This window comes from Gracilinanus agilis, chromosome 1 (assembly GCF_016433145.1).
Source record: "Gracilinanus agilis isolate LMUSP501 chromosome 1, AgileGrace, whole genome shotgun sequence".
Lineage (NCBI taxonomy): Eukaryota > Metazoa > Chordata > Mammalia > Didelphimorphia > Didelphidae > Gracilinanus > Gracilinanus agilis.
The window spans coordinates 349363712-349376651 of record NC_058130.1 but is presented as its reverse complement, the minus strand read 5'-3'; the positions used below and the strand labels follow the sequence as shown (position 1 = coordinate 349376651).

The 12940-nt window shown below is 35.1% G+C and overlaps 1 protein-coding gene across 3 annotated transcripts in view; it reads left to right on the top strand.

Moving 5' to 3' along the window:
* MAST4 (microtubule associated serine/threonine kinase family member 4) overlaps nucleotides 1–12940 on the top strand; it is a 797816-nt gene that overhangs the window by 266146 nt on the left and 518730 nt on the right. For all 3 annotated transcript variants that reach the window (XM_044663432.1, XM_044663416.1, XM_044663424.1), the window contains exon 4: nucleotides 4977–5101. In XM_044663432.1, the coding sequence (XP_044519367.1) occupies nucleotides 4977–5101 (125 nt within the window). The remainder of the gene's footprint in view (nucleotides 1–4976; nucleotides 5102–12940) is intronic.

The following is a 12940-nucleotide window of genomic DNA, read 5'->3' as shown; positions in this document are numbered from 1 at the left end:
TATATATATATATATATATATATATAGCTAGTTCTGAATTTTAAGACAGTTAGATCTGGATTTGTGCACATCACATCAGTCCCCTGAAGGGGTCCCATGTAGTCAAGTTGGCACTATTCAAAGTCATAATTATGTAAAATATGGTCATTGGTTCAAGTTAAGGGAAAGGGAACTAGAATGAGCAAAGTGAGCATACTACCCCTTGTTGCTGGTCTCCGTAGTTTTAATTTTAAATTATAACTTCCCTGCCCTGAGACTTCTGTATGAATGTATTTGAAATCATAATTTCTCATATGTCACTAGTCTTAAAAAGATTGATTTTTTTTTAAAAAGGGGAGCTTTAATATATGCACTATTTGATGGAAATTCAGAATCCAGTGCATGCAATTAATTACAGGATTCATTTACTAGACTAACTTTTCATTCAAGGCAGTATCAAGGACTGAGAATTAAAAAGTCCTTGCCTACAAAGAGCTTGTAATCAGATGAGTTGAAGACATTACATGCACATAAATAAATAGGATATGAGGAAGGATGGATTAAGTGCAAAGGAAAGTGTCAAAATGTTAATTGAAATTTAAAGAGGAAAAAGTCCCTTTTAGGTGAGAGGAGGGCCAAGCTAAGGGAGCATTTTATGGAGGAGATAACATCAGAGTTTGGAACTTGAACAAAGAGAAGGATACCAAAAGGTGATAAGGGAGAGGGAGAGGGAGGTGGACTAGGGAGGTCAGGATGAGAATGGAGAACACTAGTTCAGTTGAGAGGTGATGAGGTCTTTCCTGTAAACAGTGTGAGTAAAGGAAATGGTTCAAGAGATATTATTGATTGGAATTCATGGGACAGTGGCTCAGTAATTTTCACTTGCCTGCACTTTCAGTACCAGGATGTCATTCACCTGGGCAAGCTGATAAGCTATTCAGAGGAGGCTAAATGCTCTCTTAGTATTTTCCTTCCTTATCTTGAATATCTACTCTTTCTAGTGCTTTTTCTGTTCTGTTCTCTCTAGGCCTGAGAAGCAGAATTGCCTAGTGGGTAGAGAGCTGGCCTTGTAGCCTGGAGGACCTGAGTTTAAGTCATGGACGAGTTCCTTAATTTCTCTTTGCTTTGGGCCAGAAGCATCAAACACAGAGCTAACTTGTAGCCTACAGCACTTCCAAGTAGGTCTTGAAAAAGACAAAAGTATAATTTGGAAACATTTAACAAAATAAATAAAAATATAGTACAAAAGAGATAAAGTTAATGTGGTTTTATTAGTTGATATGCAGTCTGCAATGATCCTTATATATTCCAATGACCCTGTGTTTCCTACTTTGAGTTTGAAACTCCTGCTCTGGGCAACTCTTGGAGACTGAGTCACAGAGAATATGTCAAACTATGTTGGTAGAAAGAATTTCCACACCTAAGAGTTCTCTGTACCATTGAATTACTCTCCTGGTCTTTATCTTCTGATGTCTAGCGGTACCCTTTCCAGTCCCAAGATAATTCTCTTTAGTAAAAAAAAAAAAAAAATGAAGTAGGCATATATATACATATACACACACGTTAGGTACATATTATATACATACATATGTAAATGTAGTAGGCATAGGAGCATGACTCAAGAGTTGGAAAAGACCTCAGAAGTCATTAAGTCCAAATTCCTCATTTTATACATGAAGAAATTGAGGCTGAGAAAAATTAAGGGATTTTCCCTGGATCACACAATTAAATAGTGTCTGAGGCAGGATTCAAACTCACATGTTTTTGACTTTTAAATCTAGTGTTCTATCATCTGAATCATCCAATTGTCTCTAGTCCAGCCTTCTCTCTATACTTGGTTATTCCTTTATAGTTACCCAAGAAACAATCCTATCCATTCTCTTTGATCCTCTTTTTTCTAGTATAGCAAGCCCCATTTGATGTCCTTATCTTGGTTAGCCATTTCTAGGTCTTTTTGAACATTAGCTTTTCTGACATTCTTACAGCACCATGCCAAACTTTGGTAACCTGCCCTTGCTTTTGTTATGTACCCAAACATATATAAATGCATATTTGTATATGTACATGCAAATATATTTTGCTAAAAAATCCACATGGATTCTTGAGTTCTCTGTATATCCACACCTGAGTCTTTTTTTTTTTTAACAGCCCCCCCCCTTTCCACCTCATCAGGTATATTTCTTTTTTAAGAAATCCATGCTTAAGAGCTTTCCATTCTCTTTCCTGCACAGAATCCCCCAGTAGAATTTCATTCTTGGAATCTCACCTATTTTTTTCCTGAACTCTTTGAAATTTTCTCTCCCCAAATAAAAGATATTTTGCTAGACTATATTTGCCTTCCCATATCCTAAGAGGGAATCATCACTTCCTGCTCATGTTTCCTGATGTTTCTCTGGGTTGGTGAAAAATCAGATGCAGAATAAAAGTTTCATTGGTTCTTCCATCTTGGAAGGAAAGGATTATTGTAAAAGCAAGTCAGATTATTAACTGTCCTTTCTTGATAGAGAGAATACCAGCAGATGTTGAAATAATTGCCTTCCCCATCATAATTATATCATGCGCCTGTGCCAGGCTTATAATCTCTTTGCCAAAGTCATCTATTTTCTCTTTCTGTTTAGGTGGTCTAGCTGATACTTTGGTTGTGCTAAGGAGGAGGATTTTGGTAACAATGGGTATAGAAACAACTGTGGGAAGAGAGTACAGTTAGGAAGTATTGTCAGGAATCTATTGCAATAATCTAGGCATCTGATAATGAGGGGTATATAATATATATTGGGTTGTAGCAGTGAAAATGGAAAGAAGGGGGATTTTTAAAAAATTGTGGAATTAACAATTCCAAATGACTCATGATGAAAAATGCTATTCATTTCCAGAGAGCAGAAATTAAAGTGTGTATGTGTGTGTGTTTGCTTGCTTTCTTTTTCTTTTTGACAACATAGTTAATGTGGAAATAATATTTTCATGACTTCAGATGTATATTTCTTGCCTTCTCAACGGGTGAAGGAAGGGTAGAGAGAGAGAGAGAGAGAATTTGGAACTGAAAATTAAAAAAATAACAAAAAATAGAAATATTATGGACGGAGATTCAAATGAGCAGTCATACTCTGATTAGACATGAAAGATGAGGGAAGAGTCAAAAACGACATCAAAGTTTGAAACATTGTAGACAAAGTGCCTTTGGCAGAAATAATTGACATTTTTAATTTTTAAATTTTAATAATCATTTTTAATTCTTATTCCAATTTCCCTAGGAATTTTAGCTGAACTTGTTGCTGAACTTTTCTTAGAGAGGGAAAAGAGGGAGAGGGAACAAGGATTTATATAGCATCTATTATGTGTCAGTTACAATACTTGGCACTTTAAAGATATTTCATTTGATCCTCCTAACAACCCTGTTATTAAATTGAGGAAACTTAGGTATCCAGAGGTTAAATGACCAGGGTCACACAGTTACTAAGCATCTGAGGGCAGATTTGAATTCTACCCACTTTGTTGCTTAGCTCCTTTTTAAAGATGTTTCTGTTTGGGTTTGTGTCTCGGGCATCTCTTTCACCATAAGACATCTTTAAGGAGGGATTCTCTATGTTTGTCTCTTTGCTCATTCTTGCATCCTTATGTCTTGATTCTGGACTTGGTTGGGACCAGGCTCTGCACACTTAAGGAAAGAATGTCTCTCTTGGGTTCTGCTGAATTCTGAGATGTGTGATTTGAGGATCTCAAGAATAGTTTAGGCAAAGATTACTCTATTACAAAAATGAATAATATAGAAATAGGATTTGAGTGGTAATATATGTATAACCCAGTGGAATTGCTTGTCAACTCTGAGAAGAGGGAGGGAAGAGGGGAGGGAGATAACAAGAATTATGCAACCATGGGGAAAATTTTTTAAAATTAAATTAAAAAAAAGAAACCTGCAAGCTTCCAATGGGCCCAGAGTGATCTGACCTAGGGAAAAGACTGCTGCTTTTCTAGTCTAAGTTTTGCAAATTTTAGGTCCCCATTTGAGTCTGAGCAACCCGATGATCAACTTGCTTTTGGTTTGGCACAGCAGACTAGTACTGGCCCCAGCCATCCTTAGCTAGTGAGAGGACTCTAAATCCAGAGAGACAGAACCAGATTCTCCTTTGGTCTGAGCTCCCTGCTCTGGCTATTTTGCTCTCTGATGGGCAGGGGGCTGGATCTGAGACTTTCCTCTGTTCCTGGAATCAGAGCCACACAGTTGCTCCCTCTGGCCTGGAAATGTTCCTTGCCCAAGTCTGGCATCTCTGTTTATAAGTCCCCCATCCCCAGACTGGACCAGACTTGTTCTGTGACCCAGCCTGAGGGTATGAGTGACATAACTGCCAGCTGGCACCGCATCAAACCTCTCTGTGCACAATCAATGCCACGGGGCACACAACAGGCCCTTTAAAAATCTCCACGCCAAAGGAAAAGTGGGTGTTATTATTGTTTTAGTTGTGCTGTGTTGTCTGACACTTTGTGACCCAATGGGCCATATCAAACCCATTTTTGTTCATGGAGTTTTCTTTGCCAAGATCCTAGAGTGGTTTACCATTTCTTTTAACAGTGGATTAAGACAAACAGAGATTAAGTGGCTTGCCTAGAGTCACAGAGCTAGGAAGTGTCTGAGGTTACATTTGAACCCAAGACCTCCCCTCTCTGGGCCACCTTTTTTCATTTTCATTAATTTCTAACACATTTAGCATTTCCTTCAATAATTAATATGGACAATAATACTACGTAGGTATCCAGAGGCTTTACCAGCCTACCAATGGCACAAAAAAAAGCTTAGGAGCACTCATCCTAGAATTATGGTATGGATATGAATTGGTGAAAGGGTTTTCCTTACTGGGAGTGCTCTCAGCACCCATAAAATGACCCAGGATGTCGGCAAACACAAGAGAAAATCCCAGACGGTGAGGAAGCAGGGGGACAGAACTGGGGGTGGTATCCTTAGCTACCATTCAAACTGTGCTTTCTTTCTTTGTCTCCAACAGGGAGGTACCTACTTCCAAACACCATTGCAGAGCAGTCATGGCTGGCAGCGGCAGAGACCTCCAACCTCATCCGGATGCGCAGCCAGGCTCTGGGCCAGTCAGCTCCTTCCCTCACTGCTAGCATGGTGAGTGAAATGCAGTCTTCATTGGAATCTGAAAGAAAGGACCTAGATGCATCCAGGCGACAACATGGTTGAATTTCAGGGGTGGGATGTGTGTGAGGGAGAGAAATCCGTAGCCATGACATGAGTCATTACAGGTTTACACATCCTGTCCTTTGGTTTGTGTATCATGTTTAACCTGGGCAGCAGGAATTAAATTATTAAATAAGTTATTAATTAAATTATTAATAACTTAAATTATTAATTACTGCCTGCCAGAAATGAACATTGCATCCAGCAATGGGAGATTGTAGAGATTTGCTTTACCTGATTTTTCTTTCCATGTTGAATCTCCTATTTCCCGCGACTTCCTCTTCTCAATTAACTTCCCTGTTTCTCTACTCTTTGCTCTGTTCCTCACCAAGCAACAACAAAAATACACCATTAAATTGAGACAGAAAAAAAAGGGCTCGATTGAAAAACAACATATGTATTAAACCACATTTCCCATTTAGAGTTATCTCATGGGAACCTTTTTTTGGTTCCAGGTTTTACACGCTTGTGTAAAAAAGAGGCTATAAAAATGGCTTTTGCGCTTAGCATTTAAAGTTGTTATCTAATAGGCCCCTCTTCTATTAGGTTCCTGGTTTTATGCTCTTGTACAACAACAACAAAAAGGCTATAAAAATGGCTTTTGTATTTAATTTCTATTAAATGTGGTGAATGGGGATTTGGGTGGCCATGGCAACATCTGCCACAGGAAGATGGGCTTCAAATTCTGTCATGAATAATGCTACAAGAAATACATAATTCTAGGCAGGCCCTTATCTGCATTAGGAGTCATATTTTCTTAAATGATGAAAACAAGTCACATTTGTTCAGATCTTTAAGATTTGGGAGATGCTATTCTCATAGCAAAATGAGGAGTATCTATTTTACAGGTGGGGAAACTGAGAGGTTGTCATTTTTTTCATATTTATTAAATGTTTGAGGCAAGATTCAAATCTGGGGCACCTGAATAAATGTTTTCCAACACTGCCTCTGATGTTTATTCTTGGCTAGCCCACTAATTAGCTATGGAGACTTTGACAAATCACTTAAATTCTTAGTATTTCAGTTTTCTTTATTTGTAAATAAGGATCATGTCCTCAGTTTCCACATCTGTAAAATGAGGGGGATACAATTGGTGGTCAATAAGTCTCCTTACAGCTTTAAATTTGTGATTCTGAGAACCTTCTCCTGATTTCTAAGATTTTTTTTAATCTCTAAAGTACTGTAGATTGATTTCTTAAGCAATTTATGTTCTGGACAATGAAGACACTGACTGTCCTCAAACAAAATTTTGTTGGAATTCCTTCAGGTTAAGCTGCTTTCCTCAAGAACTGTGTGTGTGTGTGTGTGTGTGTGTGTGTGTGTGTGTGTGTGTGCATGCGCGCGTGCATGTGTGCAGAATGAGACTGACATTCCTAAACTTAATATATCTTCTTTTTTTGCAAAAGTTTACACCTAACTATGTTTCAGGTCTCTGGTAGTGAGAGCTTACATTGATCTTTCTTTTTCTTTTCTGAGAAAAGATATTAATGTTTGAGTTACAGTTATGCCTATACCACTTGAGAATTTTAAGTCCTTTTAGCTAGAAACTTATAAAGGAAAAATGATTTCTTAAAAACTGCAGTTTTGCTCCTGCATCCTTCCACAGTAACAATGGTTGGTTTTACTTGGCAATGGTAACTGATGACATTGGTCAAAGCAAGATTGTCACAGGAAGGATGATGGTATTTCAGGTAAGGCATCCAGACATGGGAAACATTTATTTTCTGCCAAACTTCCTGTTTGATATTAAGCTAAGATATTTGGAAACAGGATAAAAGAGATCTTGAGAAATATTGATAGCAAACAAATGAGGAGTTGCAGGAAATTGTGGTAGCCCACTTTCCATTTCCTGCTCAGGATTAATCATTGGTTTAACTACTGCCAACATTTAAATTGAAGATGTTTGTAGAAAGGGAAAAAATCAGAAATACTGAAGAGATTTAATATCTAATTAAATTCAGCTTACACTTAAGTGCCTAGTATGTGGAAGGCACTTTGCTATGAATAAAGAAATAAAACCATGAAAATCTCAGACCTCAAGGAAAGACCTTCCATTTTACTGGGAATGATTTGGGATGATAGGATATATTGTGTAATATGTTGTCTATGCCAGGATGTTGCTCATTTTTTCCCCTCCAATATCATAGATGTCAGGTTAACATCTTCAAACCTGCTTTAAATTTTTTTTATTTTTTTATTTTATTTAAGTTTAAAGCATTTTGTAAGCTTTAGAGTGCTATATAGTTTATAATTATTGTTGTTATTTATGTTGTTATTTTTGGCTGCATGATTTTATCAACTTTTTAGTTAATACTTAGTGGTCAAATGTATTAACTATCTGAATCTCCCTTCCTCTCCCCCCCCCCGCCACTTCTATTGATGTATGTATTATGGTCCTAGGACAATATTGATAAGCTGTTTCCCCCATCTCTTTTGTTTTAATGATTCAGAATAATAGCAGGAAAAGATGATTCCTCCTGATGTCCCCATTGTCTTGATTTCCTCATTATTTAGTTCTTGTTTCAGGTTAGCTATCTCTGTCAAACAGTACATACAGTTATAGTACTAAAAGTCTTGTGATACATTTTTATGTGTCCAACTTATAGCATGAACATTTTTAATAAAATATTTTATTTCCCTCCCCATTATACATAATAATTTTTAACATTCATTTCCCACAATTTTTAGTTCCAAATTCTTTCCTCCCTTCCCTCTTCTGTCTTCTTCCTGAGGTGATAAGCAGTTTTATCTGAGTGATCCATGTGTGATCTTGAAAAACAGATTTCCATATTGGTCATATTGTAGAAGAGTCACACAAAACAACGCCCCCCCTCCCAAAAAAAAAAACAACTCATGTAAAAAAATAAAGGGGAAAATAGTATGCTTTGATCTGCATTCAGAGTCCATTAGTTCCTCCTCTGGAAATGGTTAGCATTTTTTATTATGATTCTTTTATGAATTATCTTAGATCAATGTCTTTGAGAATAGCTAAGCCAGTTGTAGTAGATCACTGTACAATATTGCTGTTAACTGTGTACGATGTTCTTCTGGTTCTGCTCACTTCCCTTTGCATGAGTTCATATTGTTGTTTCCACATTTTCTGAAATCATCTGCTCATGATTTCTTAAAACACAATATTATTCCATTGCAATCATATACCACAACTTGTTCAGACATTCCCCAGTTGATAGACATCCCCTCAATTTCCAATTCTTTGCCACCCCAAAAAAAGATGCTCTTAATATTTTTGTATAAATAAATCCTTCCCCACCCCACTTTAAAAAAATCTTTTTGGGATAAAGACCTAGTAGTGGTCTTGATGGATCAAAAGGTATGCATAGTTTTAGAGCTTTTTGGAGATAATTCTGAATTGTTCTCTAGAATGGTTAGATCAATTCACAACTCCATGGACAGTGCTTTAGTGTCTCAATTTTCCCACATTGCCCCCAACATTTATTAGTTTCCTTTTCTGTCATATTAGCCAATCTGATAGGTACGAGGTGGTGCAGAGTTATTTTAATTTTCATTTCTCTAATCAATACTGATTCAGACATTTTTTCATATGACAATGGATAGCTTTGATTTATTCATCTGAAAACTGTCTGTTCATAGTTTTTGACCATTTATCAATTGGGGAATGATTTGTATTCATATAAATTTGACTCAGTTCTCTATATAATTGAAAAAACGAAGCCTTTAGAAAAACTTGCTGTAAAATTTTTTCTCCCCAGCTTTCTAGCACAAATATTCTTAAGATTACATAGTGGGAAAAGGTCATGTATTTGATTCTTCTCTCTTCAGGAATCACAAAATAGAATAGAACAGAAAAATAGATAGAATATAGAAATCAAAGAAAAAAGTACAAGAGAGTATATTTAAAAGTAAGGAAACTGTTATAAGCCATTTAAACAAAGCAATTTTGATAAAGAAACAGGAGCTTTGATTTCCTGAAGTATGGTGTAGGAGGGTAGAAGTTCCTTACCATGAGCCGTTTTGTAGATTGTCTATCTCTTCTTTTATTCATGGGGGAAATGGCTAAATCCTCTATATGTGAAACTGATAGTTATTCTTCTCTGTGCTGTAATGGATAACCTATTGAGTTTCTTCACCTCATCTTGTTTGATCTTGTTACTTTGTTGTGAATCCCAAGTTATGTTTTGAAACTTTACAGTATTACCCAGTTTTGACCAGCTTTTGAAATTCCGACATTATACATATACACACATATGTATTCATATATAGTAATACATATGTACATATATGTATATATATATACATATCCTGTTTGTCTTGGAATAGAAAATGAAGGCAACCAAGTAATTGCCTCTGCTGTCATTGTAGAAGAGTTCTAAGCACCCTATGCAAGAGAACTTGGCAATTTTAATTTTTTTATGTTTTTTATTTTTTATGTTTTATGTTTTTATGTTTTTCCTTTTTTTATTTTTATTTTGAATATTTCCCCCATTTTCATTTTAAAAGCAAAAGCAGATTTAAAAAAAAACCTTACCTTCTGTTTTAAAATTGATATGAAATATCAGTTCTAAGGCAGAAGAGAGGTAAAGGCTAGGCAATGAGTTTACTTATCTTGCATTTGAAAGCAGAATATTGCTGAGGTAATAGAATAGAAAGATGAAATGGGTCAGTACATGCTAGGTAGTACTGGGATTTAGGGCCATAAGAGCCAAGAGGAAGAGACACTCAGCTTTCCTGTGTGATAAACTTAGATGATTACTTCAAATTGGTCTTTTGCCCCAATACCTAAAGATTTAAAAAACAAAGGTATGAAAAGTTAAAAATTTTAAATTTTATATACAGCCTTCATAAAATCCCCTGTGTAGCTTTTGAACTTTTAAATTAGGAATTTATAAGCTATAAAGTTATTATTATATAATAAAACATCATAAAATATAAATGATTATAATTTATAATTACATGCAAATGTAATTATATATTTATTATATAATATAGCTTTTGAACTTTTAATTTATAATTATATAATTTCTAGATTTATGTAATTTATAATTATATAATATAATTATGTAATATAAAATGTTTATGTATTTTATAATTATATAATATAAATCATTAGTATAATTTAATAATAAATATTTTGCAATCATATATTTATAAGGTATATAATATATCTTTTGTGTAGCTTTTGAACTTTCCATTTATAAATTTATAGTTTGTGAATTTATATATTTATAATTATATAACCATATTATATAATTCTATAATGTAAGATGTTAGTATAAATTATAATTATATATAATATGCAATATATATTATCAGTATACTTTATGGTTATATAAGATGTACAATTGTATATTTATAATACATAGCTTTTTGTATTAAAATTTTAATTTATAAATTATAAATTTATGTACTTTATAATTATATAATAATGATATAGGATATAAGATATTAGTATAATTATAATAATATTATATTATACAATATATTAGTATAATTTATAATGATGTAATTATATAGGATTATATTATGTAATTATATAATATTGCAAATTATGAACTTAATTTGTAAATATGTAATTTATATATTTATAATTATATAATTAATAAAAGTTTATAGATATGATAGGAATTTCTTGTAATTAATGCTTGAATATAGCAAAATTTCTTCTCATAGGTCGTATAAGGGATTCCATTTTCATCAGCTATTCAACACAACTTATCTTCTTGTCTGCCTAGTCATAGGATTAAAAAAACACCCCACATTGTCCAAACTTTTAGTAAAATTTGAAATGTTTATTAATTTATTAAATGCTTATTTCTGTCATGTCTATAGCATGTTATTAAACTTTAAAAATTATGACATCTTTAAGAATATTCTATGATAAGGTGCAGAAGTTATCGAATTTGAAGTCCTATTGTCCTAGATTAAATATAATTTGGAAATGTTTAACAAAATAAATAGAAAATACAACACAACAACAACAACAAAACCAGAACCACATAGCTATTGAAAGTGTCTGAAATCAAATTTGAACCCAGGACCTCCCAATTTCAGGACTGGCTTTGTCCACTAAGTCACCTAGCTCCTACTAACCTTATTTTGGTATTTTGTTGCTACCTGGAAGAAGAACAAATTGGAGAGAGATATTTTGTTTTTTCAAGTGTGAGAAGCTAGGATGCTATACAGGAGGACTTTATAAGCTGCCTTGTAAAATATGGCAGACTCCGCTGCCAATATGTAAGATATTCATACGTGTCTATGCCCTTTTCTCAAAAGGATGCCAGTGAGATATAAATGAGGTTACTTATGTTGTGGCAGGTGTAGCCTTTAGTAAAAGTGTTGTTTGTCTTTCCTTTAATGCCACAGACAGATTAGAAATCACTACCCATTCTCTGGGTTAGGAGATGAATTCTTAGCCTGAAGTTGTTCCTTTTCCTGGGCTCTGCTAAATGCAGTGGTGCTGCCTCCCCCAGACATGTTGGGCACTGTGGATAACTGGCCTGATGCCACTCCATCCTGAGTAGCCAGAGAGTGGGCAGAATGCATGTTTAGTGTGTGTCTGCCTGCTGGGCTACCAGCCGGGAGTGCTGACGGACTGTCACAGGGATGCTCTGGATGCATTCTTCTGGGGAAGGGAAGAAGTCGTCTCCCATTTGCTTCCTCTGGCTTTCTGTCCCTCCCTCCACATGGATAGTTTATCAGAGAAGCTGCTGTCATCAAAAGCAGATGGATTTATACAGATGCTTCTCTTTGGCAAGCAGACAGGAATTTGGGAGGCAGGAACATAGTAACTTCTCAGTCTGGAGGAAAATAGGAGGGTAGTAAGCGTTGGGGACTAAAATTTGATAATGGTGAATGTGACAGTCATAAGAAATGCCAACTTGTGGGGTACTTAGCAGTAATGGATGAATGTCAGCACTGAAAAAGGAGAGAATTTCAAGAATTCATTCTCTGGTTAATTTTTCTTTGTGGTATCTCCTTCATCCTTCATTTACTTCACATCTCATCCTCACATCCTTTAAATATAAGACTCCAGTTCTCCTGTGTTGTTGTTGTTGTTGTCATCTTTCTTTCTTCCTTCCTTCCTTCCTTCCTTCCTTCCTTCTTCCTTCCTTCTTCCTTCCTTCCTTCCTTCCTTCCTTCCTTCCTTCCTTCCTTCCTTCCTTCCTTCCTTCTTTCCTTCCTTCCTTCCTTTCTTCCTTCCTTCTCTTTCTCTGATTTCTGTTGAACCTGTGACTTAATTTTATATGTTTAAGTTAGTTGCCCCTAAATGACTACACCAATGTATCAATAATATGTAAATAAGTCTTGATTGATGACACATTTTAAAACCAGTGGAAATGCATGTTGGCTATAGGGGGAGGTGTTTGGGAAGGTTAAGGGGAAAGTAAGAACATGAATCATGTAACCATGGAAAATTATTCTAAAAAAATAAAAAAATTAAACCTGAAAAAATTTAAGTTAGTTGCCCCTCTCTGACATTCGGTAACTATTTATTGGACTCCTAATAGGTGTCAGGCACTGAGCTAAGCCCCAGAAGGACAAAAAGGTAAAAGATGATTCCTGTTTAGTAAAACATGCATAGAAATGCACATATCAAATGTAAATTAGAATATGAGGGGGAACAAGCAGTTATTAAACACCTACTATATGCTAGCCATTGTGTTAAGAGCTTTACAATATTTGAATATTTTGCAATATTTATAATATTTCATTTTGTTCTCATAACAAATCTGAGAAGTAGGCGCTGTAAATTTTGATGCTTATTTAATAATTGAGGAAACTGAAACAGAC